Raw genomic sequence first — 19,508 nt, forward strand, 5'->3', positions numbered from 1 at the left:
TCTCGTCCGCATGACAGCGCCGCTCGCTCGGCTTTCTAGCGTGACCTCTTTGGCGCGGGGACGAGACGGTGACATTTGCAACAGTTTACATAAACGCTGCGGTGATTAATAGCACTTATTCATACATCGGTCTGACAGAGCAGCTCACTGAAAACTCACTCACGTCCACCAAAAGAACTGGGATATGCTGTGGCACTTGGGTTGTATAAAAGATAACAAACTCATTTATTACATGTTCATAAATTGACAGACATCACAACATACTTGCACGGTCGCTGTGAGTGCTTGTCACACAGTTGCTAGGTACGACAAGGAAAGGCTACAAAAAACAAACATGCTTTCACATACAAGAGGAGTCAATGCAGCAACAGATTAAAGCCATATTCTGTCGTTTGAATGATTTCCAGGGAAGAGAAAACAAAGCGCAGGAGAGTGCCGAAGCTCATTATCATTATCTTTTATTTCTTGATTTTTTTTTTTTTTCATTTGTTTTAATGTTTTGCTTACATCAAATAGAACAGACATACATTGGCACATGCAAAGTCAACACTTTGTGGTGCTTCTCATTACCATCCAAATGCCATTGAACACAGACCGCTTATCTATTTTAGTACTCCAAACATGAAAATAGTCTCAAATATTTACAAAAAAAAATATAGTACAATGCCCATCACTCAAATATAATCATCATGTGGGTTAGACTTTTTTTTTCTTTTTAAAATTTCCTTTGTGTAAAACAAAATACTGTATGTGGCAGAGCTCGCTGTTCAAGGTTCAATTTGATGTACTTGGAGCAAATAGAGGCACAGAAGAAATTCACTTTGAAACAATACAGAAGAAAAATCAGATAATGGCAACCCCAAGAGAATATGGCTTTAATGACATTGTAAAACAAAGTATCTCAAAAGCACATCCTCTGTTCTTTATGCCCTCGTCCGCAGGCGACCTCTTTTAGCGGTCAGCTTCTTCTCTGCTCGAGGTCGCCGGGTTAAAATTTCCACAAGATGCAGTCGCAGCAAACCCGCAGCACTACTAGTCTCACTCAAGTCTGGATGATGGTTGGATGCGCTCCACCATCCTCTGTGTGAGCGCTTGGGTGCTGCAGGACGTGCCGGGACGCTCGCAAGCCTCTCCTGGTTCCTCTGGAGCTTCCCTTTTTTTCTTTTCAATCACAAATGACACACGAGCAGCATTCATTCTCCAGCACGTCAGATCCTGAGGTTGTTATAATTCACGTACGTCTTCTTGGTTGCTTGACCTAAAGGAGAGAAAGAAGAAGCTTGTGGGGAAAGTCGAAAATAAATTAGGGCTTCATAATTTTGAAACAAAATTTGCTTGCATTTTTTTTCCCCGCCTTTGAATTTGATAGCTTGTTCAGCCCTGGCTTGAAAATATTGATACTGGACTGTGTACTGCTCAGATATGCTGGAAAAAATGTCATGTCAATTCTTGAGTCTTTACCGGGGGGGTTAACAAGGGAGACATCCAAAACAAAAGCATCCTTCAGATTTGCAAGAAAATATACGCCCTCTGCTTTGGTAGCTAACCGTGCGGTGCAATCTTCTCACCCGCTGTGAGCAATCACAAGCAATGTGCTCTGGGCCCGCGTATCATTTGCACTCACAATGCCACAGTGTAACCTCACCTTTCTATTTTCACATGTTAACCAGCAATAAAGAAAAACAAACACTCCACAAGTGGGCACCGAGCAAACGCTATGTGCTTCGAGTGCGGATCGCCATGGAAACGAGCAGAGCGCTTGCCTCACCGTCGCAGCGTGCGCTCGTGTGTCCTTCTGTGATGCGGTTTCAATCCTTCAAGGTGCGCGGCTTCCATTTGAGATCACGCCGACTCGTCACGATTTGTGCGAGGTGTTCGAGGGAAGGATTTAAGTTTGGCGGGTCAAAGGTGGTGTGGGGGGGGATTCTATTTTTCTTGTTGTGGAATACACCCAGTGGGCCAGTCAGTCAACAAGGCTCACGTCTGTCATCCTCCTCGCACAATAGAGAAGGTCGAAGTATTCTGCCCTAATTAGATAGATTCTCATTCTACTGCTTTAATGTTGCTATGGCAACAAAGTCCCCTGGGCTATGCAATTAAAGTCGCACCATTTCTTTGCAGCGTTTTGTAGTCTCGCGCTGCAACTATGATGAATAAAACATCACGTACTACAGAGTTTTGCTAGTTACTATAAGCAGCATTCAGAAACACCAGCCAGACAATCTAAGAGCAAGTGTATGTCAATTTGTGTGGATTCTATGCTTTTAATATTTATAATCATACATATACTGGATGCGTAACAACCCATGTTTTCTATCCATCTGGTTTGTCAGTAATTGATGAGATGAACATGACCTGAAAATCATCAAGAATGTTTGTTTAAGCCTGCCTAGCTCATATACCCGCAGTCGTGCCTTGAGATATGAATCTAGTTTGTTCCATGACCACACTGTAACTCAAAATATTTTTTTCCCAATTGAAATGAATGGAAATAACATTAACCAGTTCCCACCAGACACCCACCCCCAAAAAAGTTGTATTTTAACAAGAAAAACAAGCAATCTATGCATTTAATAATTTTGGACTTTGTACTACAAAAACACAGTGTAAAAAGAATTTGATAGCATGCAAAGCATTTAAACAGCTTGTGCATCATGATTTAATGCAACAATCCAAATCAATGTGCTGCTCCCTCTGTAGTACCCACCTTGGTCACTGGTAGGCACTACTGAGGAATAGACTTTGACCACTGTACACAGTACATTTTTGTCATACTAATTGTTTTTCGGAGAAGAGAAGTAAAATATTGTTACATTATCTGTCGACAACTGTTATTTCAGCATTCGTGCACAAATAAGTTCATGTGTTCAAACAACTATCAATGCTAACATTAGCACATCAATGGCTGTTTTCATTTTATGTTACCGCACATTTTGCAGGGGCTGTTCTTAAGGCAAGGTACTTGTCTTAAATTAAAAAAAAATCATGGGTAATTGTTTTTGTTTTAAGTCTAGTTTTACAGTTAACGTTTTATATAGCGCTTTTCTGGACACTCAAAGACACTTTACAGTGTCACTCATGCGCTCACACGCTGGTGGTGGTAAACTATGTATGTATGGAGCCACAGCTGCCCTGGGGTAGCTTGACAAAAGTGTGGCTGCCAGTGTGCGCCTATGGCCCCTCTGACGACCCCAAAGATTTGCACCCAGTGTGAGTGGCAAGGTGTGTGAAGTGTCTTGCCCAAGGACACAAGACTCAGAGTGGGATTGGAATAGCTGAACCTCCGGTCACTGAACGACCCGCTCTACTAGGCCATGGCTGCCACAAAACAGGATGTAACAAACCCATTTTACTTTGAAAAATCGTTCAGAAACCAAATTGTTGAGCTTCCACTGTGTGTGTGTGTGTGTGTGTGATATTGATCTCGTTAAAAATAATTTTTGGGGGGCAGACTGGGATGGAGAAATGGCCTTTTCCATTCCTTTCAATGGGGAAAGATAATTTAAGAGTATGCGTGATTTGCATTAAGAGCATGGTTCGGGCGCAAATCGAACTTGTATCTCAAAGCATAACTGTACGGCAATTGCATTTTAAATTGAGGACATTGAAGAATGACCATTTCAAACGGGCCCAATTGTGCTTTTATTTTTTATTTTTGCAAAGCTATTAGCCCCCATCAATACTAGTGCAAATGTGAAGAAGTTCTCATCATAATCCTATAAATCACTCCGAGTCGTCTCCTCCAGGGCTGACAGGCCCTGAAAGCGAGGTATTTGGCGCTCTGATGGTTACAGGCAGTGACGGACAGTCTCTGGGGACGGTGGAGCCACAGTTCAGGTTTCAGGGCGGTCATGCACATAAATTCACCATTAATAAATGTCACTTCCACTGCTGCAAAAAAAGGGGGCACAAGGGTGGAAAGGGTGCGGGATGGAGAGATAAGGCGAGAAGACATTCGTAGAGGTGAAAGGCCCACAGAGCAGATGACATGATGCACTCATGGGATGGCATCCTGTAGACCAAATGACCCACTTTTGATGTTGTGCTGTGACAGATGCAGAGGTTTGGAACACCCCACCCCTGTGGAGCATGTATTGCCCCATCGGCCGCATGCGTAATTTCTACATTATCTCTTGATGCACCCGACTGACTGCGATCATGCGCAAATTCAGGAAAAGCACATGAGCTCATGACAGATGAGTATGACAACTGTTGGCTGTTTTGGAGATGTTCCAGGGAATAGCTGTCATCCCATAGACATCATTCAGGGCTTGTGAGGGGCTGGTGCACCTGTGGGCGCCGTGATGCTTCCGTGTGATTAGAAGCGTTGCGGGAGAGGAGACGTTTGGCCCATGTGATGTATGATTTGCATGAGTCGTCAATCATCTCCATCTTCCTTCCCTACAAGGAGCGATGCATTTGGCATGCCTCAAATTACAGTTGACTGTGTTGGTGTAAATTTTGGGACACCTGCAGCTTGACTTTGTGAGGGTAACGGGTTTTGCTGAAACCTTTGACCTGGTCGGTAATCAATGGCAGAACACATTTGGACAAACAAGCATTCAAATCAATGGGCAATTTAGCAGAGGTATCAATTTCATGGTCGTCGCCAGTCGTATCGTAGTTATGGTTTCCCCGGGCTGTGATGGCTGAGAAAATCATATATAGTAAATGTATAATCACCTAAATATTGTCGCTATCGGGTGGAATACCTGTCTGGGTCTGTTATTTTGACCAATGTGAAGTGTTGAAAATAGCTTGAGCGCAAATCTATGAGTACTCTCGGATACTTGAACTGTCTGAAAAGTGTTGAATGATTTAACCTCTTCTTGACTCTGTGAAAACCTCGTGGCATTATGTCTTCTGATAAAAAATTTGTGAAAATAGATGGCTAGATACGTTGAGAATTGTCAAATACTCTTCTTGATTTGTCTGTATCATTCTAATCAATGATAGCATAATAAATTAGCCTATTTTTTTTGCAATTTAAACTGGTAATGCTCGAAGTATCTGTAAAAGATTTACATTCTGGTACTGATATGCCAAAATTAAAATGACAAATCCATTCAGCAAAAAACATGAAGTCGAGACATTTTACAAGTAGGCCACAGAATGATGTGACAGGTTAATTTGGAGTTTTAACACTTATAATTTTAAGTCTTTGACAAAACCCCACACAACCACGCAGTAAGGCCAGAGCCAAGATTTAAACAGAAACCTCAGAACAGAGGTACAGAATATTGAGTCACTATGTTACCGGTGTGCTTTTATATATTACAAAAAAAAAATGAATACAAATTCCTGCACCTCAAGACACCAGAAAGAAATTATAGTTCTCTCGCCTACTGCATGACTTGCTTTTGTGGCTAGACAAAGATGTGCCCCGACATTGAGGAAAAGCAGCAGGCACAGGTTCGCACACAAACACAAATACGTATTAAGAATGTCATTTACATTTTATATAAGTAAAAAAACCAAAGAGTTTGTGGACTGTGACTTTTTTCCCAACACTTAATTGAATATACAATATCAGAAAAAAATGCCCTGGTACTGCTAACAGTGACAGCAAGAGGAACTGTAAATAAAACAGATGTCCCTCCTTCCTATTTCCGCTTCCATTTTATTGGTGTCGGACAGAATCCTTGCAATAGTAGTCTCAAAAATGACCACTTTCCCTCCAAAAATGTCATCCAGCCTTTGTGAAATTTCATTTTATTGCCCAACCTTGATGAGCTAAGCTCCACAAAAGGCAAATATTAATCTGCACCCAAATTTACCTTTGTGACTGACCACTGACATCATGCCGCAAGGCTTTCACGGAGAAAGGAATTGCCAGAGTTTTACGACACTTCTTAGGCACTTCAAGTGGCCGAGAGACTTAAAACATTTGCGCTCAAGGTATATTCAGATCTCTCCATTTGTTAATATTGTGTGAAAACAAATGACGTGGGAACATGTCAACTACGTCGATTTGTGAAAATGTTTGAAATTGATTTTATTCGGATATGGAGGATTTCTACCTGACGTGGGTGATTGATCAAAGAGCCCGGCTCACAATTCTGATTTTAGTTCCGATGATTAATCCCAGAGATGTTTGCTCATAAGTGTTCCACACAAAACACATTCAGGCACCTCTTTATGGACCTTACTTTGTGCACTGCGGCCCAATCACGCTGGAACACAACGTCGGAAACAATACAGTCCAACTCATTGACCAATGTGTCTGAGACAGTTAGCAAATTAATAATTAACAAATCCATTCATTAAATATGTCCCTGTAGTGTATTTCAACCGCACACAAACCCACAAGCCGACACCCGAACCTAACTAATCATTGTGATAATGGCGAGTCAGAGCGTGGTGGTCTGAGTAATGCTTCTCTGCTCTATAGACGGATTATCCCCTTCCATTCCATTGATAGAACTCTCAATTCTTCTCCTTCTTCAGATCTCTCTGTCCCTCCACTTCTTCCAGCGCACTCGGGTTAAAGGTCTCGGAGATAACTGAGACCATGTTCTATAGGCATTAGACGTGCTTTTTACCCCGCCACACAAGCAATTAAATTGGCCAAATGGGATTTCTAAGTTCAAGAAAGGAAGTCTAAGAAAAAAAAAGGGGAAGTGGCAGAACAGACATATCACTTTAGCCTTTAGGGGAAGCCATTTAAAAAACTCAATAGCACACTTATAAACATAGATCCTATGACATTTCCTAGAATTTCAGCAAATAAGATTTGTCAATGAAAGGAAGATATAGCTGTCAGGTGTATGGTAGTGTTTAGCTCATGTATGAACTAACGCTTCCGCTGTGGTTTTGTGTGTGGTTGACATGATGTAAAGGTTACTCACTCATAGGGTCAGCAGCAGGGTTCTCACATAGCTCAGTCTTGGCTTCTCCGTTAGGTCTCTCACTGGGCTTCTGGGACAAGCGTGACGACATGGTAGCGGCTGTCACCACCGCCTTGAAGCTACGTTTCCTCTTCTGTACGTTGAGCTCGGGATGGAAGATAATGATGTACACCTTGGGCATGTAGAGCATGCCCAGTGCTACTGAGGCACTGAGATTCATGGAAATGGTCAGGGTTGTCGTCTGGATGTAGAGCTAGGAGGAAGCAAAAAAAAAAAGTAATTCAGGACGACGACGAGGTAATGGGTCTGACTAATTTTTATGTGTGAGATTCAGATTTTGAAATTGATGCAAATGAAGTTCAATAATAGCTTAACATCACTGAATATCACTCCCATGGCAAAAAACTATCAAGAATTTGGGCTAAACGGTTTTGGAAAATTATAATTGAGATTTTTTTCCCTCAATATTGTGATAACAATTCAATGTTAGATTAATCTTTCAAAGCCCTCTATTTATTTATTTATTTATTTATTTATTTATTTATTTATTTATTTATTTATTCATTTAAACAAAATCAATAAATTAATATGTGCAGTAATGAATAAAAAAAATACTAAATGTAATTAAAAATATTTAGAGTCTGCTATTTCTAAAAACGGCTATTTTAGTAATGCAGGTCAGTTCCAATTTATTTTCCCGTGTTATATGTTTATTTCAAAGACAACACTATACCTTAAGAGAGATGCGATATCATAGGAAAGATGATTAAACATGCTATAAATTAAAACACAGCATTTGCTTTGTCAAGTTAGACTTTTATGCCATCCTTGTACCTAACGTTGTAGCCATGTTGGTCAAACTTAAAATTATATCGATAATCGGACCGTAATATCAGGTGTGAAAAGAGCAATCAATCACTGCGGAACATCATCCAATCCAACCTGTATCTGCAAGCCTGATACAACAGCGGTTCAAGGACACAAATATCAACCGCCGGGGAGTCACAAGGCATCATCCAAACACGCTTGCACGGTCTCCTTCCCGCCAGCGCGCCCACTCCTACTCTCGTCGAGATTGCCGAGTCCTTCCATCTCAAGTTTCCCTTCGTGTCAGGCGTTCTCATACGGCCTCTGCAGCGTGTCTGGGCTATAACAAAACACTTGTATGTAAATGCGACTGCAATAAATGACTGGCAATGGTCTATGTATTTTTGACAGTGCCTTCATTTGTCTTCCTGCAGCACCACATGCAGTCGTCTGTGAAGGCTTTCAGCGCGCTTTTGTGTTAAGATCATTCAGGGGACGGCCATTGATGTGAGGCGCGCACTTACATTCCAACCGTGACGTGCCACCACACTTACATAACACCTTTCACATTCTCCTCTCGCAATTGTGATCTTATGTAACCCGCATCACGCAGTTGTTTAACTGTGGATTATTTATGTTCCTAAAGGGACGAATGGAGCCTTTGGTTTCATTTGAGGGCCGCTAGAGGAGGTCACATAGCTGTTACAGGAGCACATCATTAATCCAGTGTTTCCCAACCTTTATCGAGCTAAGGCATCCACTTTACAGAAGTAAAATTACCCAGCGCAACACCAAGTAAAAATAATGGAATGGTAATTGAATTTTATCTTTCAAATGGAATTTATTCAGTGTGATGTACGGGCTTGTTTGATTGAACGCAAAGACGATATACCTGAAAGAAGTCGTTCAAGTTATTATGATGAACTTGATAAATAGCAACAGATGGAAACACACGTTTATTATAAGACGTCTTTTGGCTATTGTAAGGTGGCAGTGAACACAACTCAAATCAGAGGTTTTGTAGATAGTGAGCAATTTTTCATGCTGGTTAATGCCACTCCCAGTTAAATTTACTGTCAAACTAGACATGATACAAAGACAATTACATATTGTGTGTTTTAAGAGAGTCACGCAATGTTGCCTTACACTTGCTTAATGCCATAGTTGCGGTGTTAAAATCCTTTCAATCAGGGTTGCCTAGCCACCGTTTCGCCTCAAAAGACAGACACAAGATTTTTGTGTACTGACCTGTAAATGAAGCGAATGGAAGAACGAAATCCCGATCGGCCTAAGCAAGTAAAAAAAAAAAAAAAATGACAACATTCCCCCAGTAGCGACAAGGGAAATCTAACGATGGATGGAATACAGATGGAAATTATATTTCTGCGCCTCTTTTCAAATTGATTGATTAAAAAAATCCACAAAATCTAGGAAACGATTGTTGGGTGGATGTTTCATATTCAGATATGCGTTTCAGTAGTTGTGAAAGTCTTCTTAATTTAATCATGACGTAAACTGTTCAATTCTTTACATTCTATTTGATTATATTATTATTTTCTTTTATAAAGTAATTATAGAGTGCTGTTTTCCTTGCTCAAAACACATTACAGCATTTATTATTTTTGGGTGAAAGACTGGAATGTATTCATGGCATTTCCATTTACACTTTAAAATCTATTTTCACTCTTTTGGCATGTTTTATTTTACATGGGTTTTAGGGAAATATTTATCATACTGTTTTTAGTCATTTAGTGTTCCAGTCACAAGGTATTCCATGTCCATGAACTGTCCTGGCATTTTTTTTTATTTCACCTGATTTCAGAGGGAAGAGTGATTTGAGAGACTGTTCATCACTGGCAAAGATAGATTCCCAAAGATATATTCGTAATTACAAAATAATCATTTTCCAGCAAATCAAGTAAAATTGGCTCATTCCCCACAGTTCTCCCTGATGATTTCTCCCAGTAAGCTAGCTGGGAATCACGGCACTAATTTACCTCATTAAAAAGCATCACACGTCACTTGTACTGCCGTCCGTCTGCTGCTGGTAGGCGTACAACACTGTAATAAACACATTAGCTACCACGCTGAATCTGCAGGGGAGGCGGCGGCGAGACGGAATCACTCAGGGAAGGAAATGAAGCGGTGCCATTATTTGCATACACTTTTTGTAAACAGCATGACTAATGCTAAATTCTTGAGCAGGATGCCGGCTCATATATATATATCCATGATGCTTTTGTCTTCTGATCTACACATACGTGCACAGACTTTCCATCCCTTCCTGCTTCTCTGCGGGGGGAAGGCATGGAGCCTGCACACCATGCATTAGTAACCACATGAGTATCGCCATGATCTCCGATCATGCTGTTTCTACAGAGCTGTATCAATGTGTCATTTTTATGTGAACTTCTTTTGAGATATTAGGGCAACCAATAAAAAGCAGTATGCGCCCATGGCGTAGGATATAATCACCAGAGATTTCCCCCACCTTGTGTTTCTATGTTTAGTTGTAGCCGGTATCCATAGCAACACTACCCGGTTTGGAGTGCAGCGCAACGTGACTGGAAGAATCTTTTTTAATGAGATTTTGATGCCTTTAACGCTGCAACAATGACCCTTTTACAGCTGATTTATTGACCGCGCAGAGGTTTGCTGGCAAGCATTAGACGCTCTTTCACATTCATCACACCCGAGTAAAACACCAAAGGAGAAAGTGTAGCAATGCGGGTTGTCATTCCCTCACATAGAGCGCACACACGCACCAAAAGGCGCACAAAACACGGCCGAGCCATTTTCTAATCACCACCGTTTGAGCTTGACCCAATTTCCTCACCCTCTCACCCACCCCTTTAAATGTCACAAAACATCCATAATTAATTTGTGTTGCTTTAACATAAATAAATACATGAAGTCATTTGGAACAGCTGCTCGGGAACTCTCTATTTATAGGCTGGGTAATGATTTATTAACGCCCTCATCAGAAATCGAGCGGCCGCTTTTGAACGTTACATCTCATTGACAAGCCCCAACGCAACATCCAGCCACAACAAATGACACGTCTTCACTTTAGACAAAAAGCTGTTGAGCGTAATTCACATAATTATAGCCACCAGGGATACACTTAGTGCGAAGGCAATTTGGAAGGCTATGGTTGAGTAGCACGGATGCGCACGGTGATGAGGACTTGATTCAGTAAGTGACAATCAGGATGGCCGCACAATAATGGATCTGGGGAATTTGGGTTTCCTCTCAACTACCTGCATGTCTTTTGTTGTTGGGGCTGGCCTACTTTCTAGCCTGGCATGTGCCTTGAATAACTCTGTCTGGCTATGTAGTGCAAAGCCCGAAACCACTCTGGCATTACTTCAGGAGATCTCGCCAATGAAGGTTTGAATTTTTTTGGGGGGGCTTCCGGAGAATAACACAAGGGAGAGGATGCATTTTTTTCATGACTGGGTTAAGATATAGTGCTCATTTGTTGGAAATCTGTATTTCAGAGAAGGCAATTATTCCAAAGCTTTGAGGAACGTTTAATTAATTTCTTTCACATGTGAAATAATTCATATCTTGATTCAGAGGAATGGCTGCAGGTTGTGTCCTGACCTGTTAAGCAAGGTCCCGGGACCACTTATGGGAAACAGGAGGTGTGATGCTTTGTTGAATTCAGGGTTGCGGTTTTTAAACATTGTACAGAAAAAACATCCCCAGGATGACACTATAAGGTTCAGATTTAATGTGAATAGAAATGTGGAACATCTTCCTTCTTTCAAGGTTTGGGTTAATAAAACCTTCTTGCAGGATATGAGAAAACATAGAAAACTGCACTTCTGAAAAGTTTCACGATGTTGGGATGCATTTATTTCGCTAACAATGTAGTTGTGGGTAGTTATGCATCTGAAGCCAACAATAACCACATTGCACTTAAGCTTCTTTTTGTATGTGTGAAATGATCCCAAACTTGGCACATTTACTCTATTTTACGTGCTCTTTCCTTCTGGCTTCTATTTATTGCTTTGCTGTCATAGTTAGCGTGGAAAAATAATTACAGTCAATTCACCCGATAACGTTAAAAATCGGTGGTATATAAAATTAGGTATGTATGATAAAAACATTTGAAATACAGGGAAGCTGCAAAAAGTAAAGCGCAATACTGTGAACGAAAACCGTCCCCACAGACGTATATTCTTTATCCTCTGCGAAGAACAACAAATAATACTGTGGCTTACAGATGTTTTTCAGTTGGGTCCATGTTTATATCAGAATGTGTTTATTATGCTGGGCCAAATCATCAAGTGGCACACACCAAAGTGAGCAGCACCATGTCCATTGAACCGAAACAAAGAATGTGGCAGATTCCCTTCAATTTCTTTACATTCTATTCTAGTCTTTTTTGTAATTTTTTTTAAAAAGTACAAAAACATTTTTTAGTCACCTGAAATGTGATCATTTTGGAGGTACGAGCATTCAGAGTGTTTTAAGCTACGAGCATGGTAATGGAAAATATCAAACACACATCTCATGGGACCATCTATTTGGTAATTATTTTATGGAGCGACAAGATGAAGGGCAAAACTAAAATGCTGAGGGAGAGACATGTGCTTCAAGAAAAAAGTTAAAGCAGGGTCTCTCTATTTTATTTATGGGAGTTCAGTTCATCTCAGATGTCAGCAACAATATTCGACGAGGTAGTCGATGTCATGATGTTTTCGTCTCGAGACTTGAGTGACGAAGACAAACAAGCAAAAGCGTCAATTTTGCCAACATGCGCACATCCCGAGTCCTGTCAAACAAGTTGATTGGACGGCGCTATTATTTCCATGCTCCATTCTGCTCTCATTTGTATTGAATTGCTTATTAGATGTGACACCACTGTCAGTGACTTGAGGGTGCAAACTTGCTTTTAAGCCAGATGAGTGTCTTGTCAGTGATTAGAGTGCCGCGTGTTTCAACGCTTGCATGGCGGCGTTTGACGATACAAAAGGATGCTTTGTGATTATCCGCTCAAATTTCACTTTGCTCGTATTAAAGCTGAGTCGAGATTTTCACATCTGGGTTGAAGGCTGCAGGCTATTCTCACAGAACAATGGGCCACATTCATTTAAGAAGAAAATGGCCTTTCGCTAATTAATATTTTACCCCAGAAACACTTGCGACATGAATAAATGGAACAAAACTAAACTCCGCAATTGTTATGCTGATTAGTGAGTGAGGAGTAAGAACAGACTTAAATTTATAACAATTATATTGTCATTTATATTGTCAATCAATGACATCATTGATCCCCTACGATACCCAGCAGGCTTGGTTTTCTTTCTGTTGTCTTTAGTGTCGGTTTAGGCTCGGAGACACCGCTCCGTGTTGGGCAAAGCGAACTCACCATGAGCGCGGCAGGGCTCCCCCGGCGCTAAGAGCGTAACTCCGTTAACCCTGTTCATTAATTAACTGCTAAATATGACAAGAGGGAGCAGCACAACAGAGCACGCCTTGCGTTGTAAACAATAGTGCAGTAGGATGTGGTGATTTGGTGACATGAGGCACGTTGCCTTTGGCCACAATTAAACAGTTTTAAAGACTTGACTTCATCGTGCTGTCAATGCTCTCGTGTCCCATGTACAGCAATACATTGTACTACTGTACAATGTCTGCATCACACTTCAATCTGCCATGAAGTAGATACAATTTTAAAAAGGTTCAAACTAAAGTAGCTTCATTTTTACTAAAAATCAGGTTCAGCTCATTTGTTAATGAGGAAATGTTTTATATTCAAATCATTTTTCTTGCTTTTTTTCCCCCCCTCTAGATTCTTTCCTTAGGGCATTGCAAAGAACGTTAAGCAGTGGGAAAACTACTTGAATATTTCTGTGGATGCTCAGTAAACAGTACACAGGTGCACTTAAAATGTTACAAGCTGCCAAGGGAAAATGGATGGCAGGCGCAGCGCCAGGGTTTTTCCTCTAGAGACTAAAAGGGGGCTTGACTGATACATAAGGGACTGAGAAATAATTTAAAAATCTGTTTTAGAATATCAAATAAAATGCTGGAGGGCCTTACCTGGGGCAACATAGATTTCTGGCGGGGGTTTAGCACCCCCTAGTCTCAGTGCAGTGCCATCAGACACGAGACAATGGCTATAATTTTAGACAATGTATATATCTATATATATCTATATATATTTATATCTATATCTATCTATCTATCTATCTATCTATCTATCTATCTATCTATCTATCTATCTATCTATCTATCTATCTATCTATCTATCTATCTATCTATCTATCGATCTATCGATCTATCGATCTATCGATCTATCGATCTATCTATATATATATATATATATATATATATATATATATATATATATATATATATGTATATATACACTCCTTCCCCCTCATTAGTCTGTTAAATTGAGATTCCACTGCATAGCTTAACTTTAAGCTTTTCATTACCTTTACATTTATAAATTCACTTGCTTAAAAAGAAGCATTCTATTCTAACCATATTCTATATCCTCATCTAAAAGCCAAATGAAAAATAGAGCCATCATCCTCATGAGTATTGTCATCTTGGGGGATGTTAACCTAATTTCTAAATAAAAGGCAGACACTTGAGTTCCATTTTGCTTGAAAGGTTTAACAGACTGCATGAAAATGATTGAACAACGAATGGGATTATTAGCTGGAACGTGACCACAATTGTGCCCCAGCGGGGAAAAATGTGTTTTTTTCCCAACGACAAGAGTAGTACTAACATTTCCTAATGATACTCAGCCACCGTGACTGTCTTTGAGTCACGTGGGGCACATGAACATGTTACATGCGGCTAAGAGGTTTTTCCAACATGTTTCCAAGAATGTCGTTTCATGACACGAGTCTCTCGCTCTCCCTTTTCTTCCGTGACCGACTCTAGTGGGAGTTTCACTCGGAGGACCGGGGAGTGCCTGGGGGTGGGAACGTATCATCACGCTGCAGAGGAGTACGGCTGTGTTCTGTGGTCAAAGATGAAAACGCTACAGCATCTTACGACTTTCTACACGATACTTCTTCCCACTCAGTATGCCTTTTAAACATTTTCCCCTCCATTTACTAGGATAGTCTAGATTTTAGTTTGCCTATGTTTCCGACATTTAGGCCTGTAGTTTTATTTCTGCAGAAAGTCATGAGTCAGCTGATTTGGAATGCTGGTGATTCTCAGCATCATTACCTGAATGTGCTGAGTAGCAGGTGCACAACTGGCCGAAGAGAGACGTGTCCTCATCATTTGTTGCTGTATTCACATGACTTCCCTCGACATGAGTTTTAAATGAGCCAACCAGGCGGAGAGAAAAAAACCCGAAGGGGGACAAAAGGGGTCGCAGGTGTGGAAAATAAGGACGTCTGACCGTAACAGAAAAAGCACTGTGAATAATACCAATGTAAACAGCACAGGGACATCATATTACTTTGGTTTCTTTAGATCAGGGGTCGGCAATTACTTTTGGACGCGGGCCAAAAAAAATTCAGACAATGGTCTCGCGGTCCATTGCTTTTTTTCGGGGGGGCTACTATTTAAATGATTAATTATTATATTATATTAAAATAAACATCATCTTACTTTTAAAATGCATTACATTTAATTCCATTTGAACAGACCTTGTTATGTTGTTAATTTAACGAAATATGGACTATTTTTGACCTTGCCCACTGTAGGGCCACGGTCCTCTATTTGCCGACCACTGGCCTAGTTAAAAACCCAAATCTTAGAAACCCTAAAAGTAGTTTGAAACCCTCGTGAAAAACCCTAACCCTAGTTTTAAAACCTAGTTTGAAACCCTAACCGCGCTTTAAAACCCTAGTCGGAAACCCTAACCCTAGTTTGAAACCCTAATTAGCGATCCCAGAACTGGTTGGAAACCCTAGTCCGAAACCCTAACCCTAGTTTGACAGCCCAGTTAGAAACGCTAATCTTGGAAACCCTAAAAGTAGTTCGAAACCCTGGCTGGAAACCCTAACCCTAGTTTTAAAACCTAGTTGGGAACCCTAACCATGTTTTAAAACCCTATTCGGAAACCCTAACCCTAGTTTGAAACCCTAATTAGGGATCCCAGAACTGGTTGGAAACCCTAGTCGGAAACCCTAACCCTAAACCCAGTCAGAAACCCTAATCTTGGAAACCCTAAAAGTAGTTTGAAACCCTGGCTGAAAACCCTAACCCTAGTTTTAAAACCCAGTTGGGAACCCTAACCTGGTTTTAAAACCCTATTCGGAAACCCTAACCCTAGTTTGAAACCCTAATTAGGGATCCCAGAACTGGTTGGAAACCCTAGTCGGAAACCCTAACCCTAAGGCCAGTCAGAAACCCTAATCTTGGAAACCCTAAAAGTAGTTGGAAACCCTGGCTGGAAACCCTAACCCTAGTTTTAAAACCTAGTTGGGAACCCTAACCTGGTTTTAAAACCCTATTCGGAAACCCTAACCCTAGTTTGAAACCCTAATTAGGGATCCCAGAACTGGTTGGAAACCCTAGTCGGAAACCCTAACCCTAAGGCCAGTCAGAAACCCTAATCTTGGAAACCCTAAAAGTAGTTGGAAACCCTGGCTGGAAACCCTAACCCTAGTTTTAAAACCTAGTTGGGAATCCTAACCATGTTTTAGAACCCTATTCGGAAACCCTAACCCTAGTTTGAAACCCTAATTAGGGATCCCAGAACTGGTTGGAAACCCTAGTTGGAAACCCTAACCCTAAGCCCAGTCAGAAACCCTCATCTTGCAAACCCTAAAAGTAGTTCGAAACCCTGGCTGGAAACCCTAACCCTAGTTTTAAAACCTAGTTGGGAACCCTAACCATGTTTCAAAACCCTATTCGGAAACCCTAACCCTAGTTTGAAACCCTAATTAGGGATCCCAGAACTGGTTGGAAACCCAAGTCGAAACCCTAACCCTAAACCCAGTCAGAAACCCTAATCTTGGAAACCCTAAAAGTAGTTGGAAACCCTGGCTGGAAACCCTAACCCTAGTTTTAAAACCTAGTTGGGAACCCTAACTGTGTTTTAAAACCCTATTCGGAAACCCTAACCCTAGTTTGAAACCCTAATTAGGGATCCCAGAAGTGGTTGGAAACACTAGTCGGAAACCAAAACCTTAAAGCCAGTCAGAAACCCTAATCTTGGAAACCCTAAAAGTAGTTGGAAACCCTGGCTGGAAACCCTAACCCTAGTTTTAAAACCTAGTTGGGAACCCTAACCATGTTTTAAAACCCTATTCGGAAACCCTAACCCTAGTTTGAAACCCTAATTAGGGATCCCAGAACTGGTTGGAAACCCTAGTCGGAAACTCTAACCCTAAGGCCAGTCAGAAACCCTAATCTTGGAAACCCTAAAAGTAGTTGGAAACCCTGGCTGGAAACCCTAACCCTAGTTTTAAAACCTAGTTGGGAACCCTAACCTGGTTTTAAAACCCTATTCGGAAACCCTAACCCTAGTTTGAAACCCTAATTAGGGATCCCAGAACTGGTTGGAAACCCTAGTCGGAAACCCTAACCCTAAGGCCAGTCAGAAACCCTAATCTTGGAAACCCTAAAAGTAGTTAGAAACCCTGGCTGGAAACCCTAACCCTAGTTTTAAAACCTAGTTGGGAACCCTAACCTGGTTTTAAAACCCTATTTGGAAACCCTAACCCTAGTTTGAAACCCTAATTAGGGATCCCAGAACTGGTTGGAAACCCAAGTCGAAACCCTAACCCTAAACCCAGTCAGAAACCCTAATCTTGGAAATCCTAAAAGTAGTTGGAAACCCTGGCTGGAAACCCTAACCCTAGTTTTAAAACCTAGTTGGGAACCCTAACCATGTTTTAAAACCCTATTCGGAAACCCTAACCCTAGTTTGAAACCCTAATTAGGGATCCCAGAAGTGGTTGGAAACCCTAGTCGGAAACCCTAACCCTAAAGCCAGTCAGAAACCCTAATCTTGGAAACCCTAAAAGTAGTTGGAAACCCTGGCTGGAAACCCTAACCCTAGTTTTAAAACCTAGTTGGGAACCCTAACCATGTTTTAAAACCCTGTTCGGAAACCCTAACCCTAGTTTGAAACCCTAATTAGGGATCCCAGAACTGGTTGGAAACCCTAGTCGGAAACCCTAACCCTAAGGCCAGTCAGAAACCCTAATCTTGGAAACCCTAAAAGTAGTTGGAAACCTTGGCTGGAAACCCTAACCCTAGTTTTAAAACCTAGTTGGGAACCCTAACCTGGTTTTAAAACCCTATTCGGAAACCCTAACCCTAGTTTGAAACCCTAATTAGGGATCCCAGAACTGGTTGGAAACCCTAGTCGAAACCCTAACCCTAAACCCAGTCAGAAACCCTAATCTTGGAAACCCTAAAAGTAGTTGGAAACCCTGGCTGGAAACCCTAACCCTAGTTTTAAAACCTAGTTGGGAACCCTAACCATGTTTTAGAACCCTATTCGGAAACCCTAACCCTAGTTTGAAACCCTAATTAGGGATCCCAGAACTGGTTGGAAACCCTAGTTGGAAACCCTAACCCTAAGGCCAGTCAGAAACCCTAATCTTGGAAACCCTAAAAGTAGTTGGAAACCCTGGCTGGAAACCCTAACCCTAGTTTTAAAACCTAGTTGGGAACCCTAACCTGGTTTTAAAACCCTATTCGGAAACCCTAACCCTAGTTTGAAACCCTAATTAGGGATCCCAGAACTGGTTGGAAACCCTAGTCGGAAACCCTAACCCTAAGGCCAGTCAGAAACCCTAATCTTGGAAACCCTAAAAGTAGTTGGAAACCCTGGCTGGAAACCCTAACCCTAGTTTTAAAACCTAGTTGGGAACCCTAACCATGTTTTAAAACCCTATTCGGAAACCCTAACCCTAGTTTGAAACCCTAATTAGGGATCCCAGAACTGGTTGGAAACCCTAGTCGGAAACCCTAACCCTAAGGCCAGTCAGAAACCCTAATCTTGGAAACCCTAAAAGTAGTTGGAAACCCTGGCTGGAAACCCTAACCCTAGTTTTAAAACCTAGTTGGGAACCCTAACCATGTTTTAAAACCCTATTTGGAAACCCTAACCCTAGTTTGAAACCCTAATTAGGGATCCCAGAACTGGTTGGAAACCCAAGTCGAAACCCTAACCCTAAACCCAGTCAGAAACCCTAATCTTGGAAACCCTAAAAGTAGTTGGAAACCCTGGCTGGAAACCCTAACCCTAGTTTTAAAACCTAGTTGGGAACCCTAACCATGTTTTAAAACCCTATTCGGAAACCCTAACCCTAGTTTGAAACCCTAATTAGGGATCCCAGAACTGGTTGGAAACCCAAGTCGAAACCCTAACCCTAAACCCAGTCAGAAACCCTAATCTTGGAAACCCTAAAAGTAGTTGGAAACCCTGGCTGGAAACCCTAACCCTAGTTTTAAAACCTAGTTGGGAACCCTAACCATGTTTTAAAACCCTATTCGGAAACCCTAACCCTAGTTTGAAACCCTAATTAGGGATCCCAGAAGTGGTTGGAAACACTAGTCGGAAACCATAACCTTAAAGCCAGTCAGAAACCCTAATCTTGGAAACCCTAAAAGTAGTTGGAAACCCTGGCTGGAAACCCTAACCCTAGTTTTAAAACCTAGTTGGGAACCCTAACCTGGTTTTAAAACCCTATTCGGAAACCCTAACCCTAGTTTGAAACCCTAATTAGGGATCCCAGAAGTGGTTGGAAACCCTAGTCGGAAACCCTAACCCTAAAGCCAGTCAGAAACCCTAATCTTGGAAACCCTAAAAGTAGTTGGAAACCCTGGCTGGAAACCCTAACCCTAGTTTTAAAACCTAGTTGGGAACCCTAACCATGTTTTAAAACCCTGTTCGGAAACCCTAAC

General features: G+C 41.3%; 1 protein-coding gene across 1 annotated transcript in view; it reads right to left on the reverse strand.

The window, feature by feature from the left end:
* Positions 1 to 211: 211 nt before the first annotated feature.
* grm7 (glutamate metabotropic receptor 7) overlaps positions 212 to 19,508 on the reverse strand; it is a 142,137-nt gene continuing 122,840 nt past the window's right edge. Inside the window, exons 9-10 of the mRNA XM_085917684.1 lie at positions 6,849 to 7,101; positions 212 to 1,258 (exon numbers count right to left, since the gene is read on the reverse strand). Of these exons, the coding sequence (XP_085773810.1) occupies positions 1,209 to 1,258; positions 6,849 to 7,101 (303 nt within the window). The 3' untranslated portion in view covers positions 212 to 1,208. The remainder of the gene's footprint in view (positions 1,259 to 6,848; positions 7,102 to 19,508) is intronic.

The sequence above is a fragment of the Syngnathus leptorhynchus genome, chromosome 1, assembly GCF_054491065.1.
Source record: "Syngnathus leptorhynchus isolate UIUO chromosome 1, UIUO_Slep, whole genome shotgun sequence".
In the NCBI taxonomy this organism is placed as follows: domain Eukaryota; kingdom Metazoa; phylum Chordata; class Actinopteri; order Syngnathiformes; family Syngnathidae; genus Syngnathus; species Syngnathus leptorhynchus.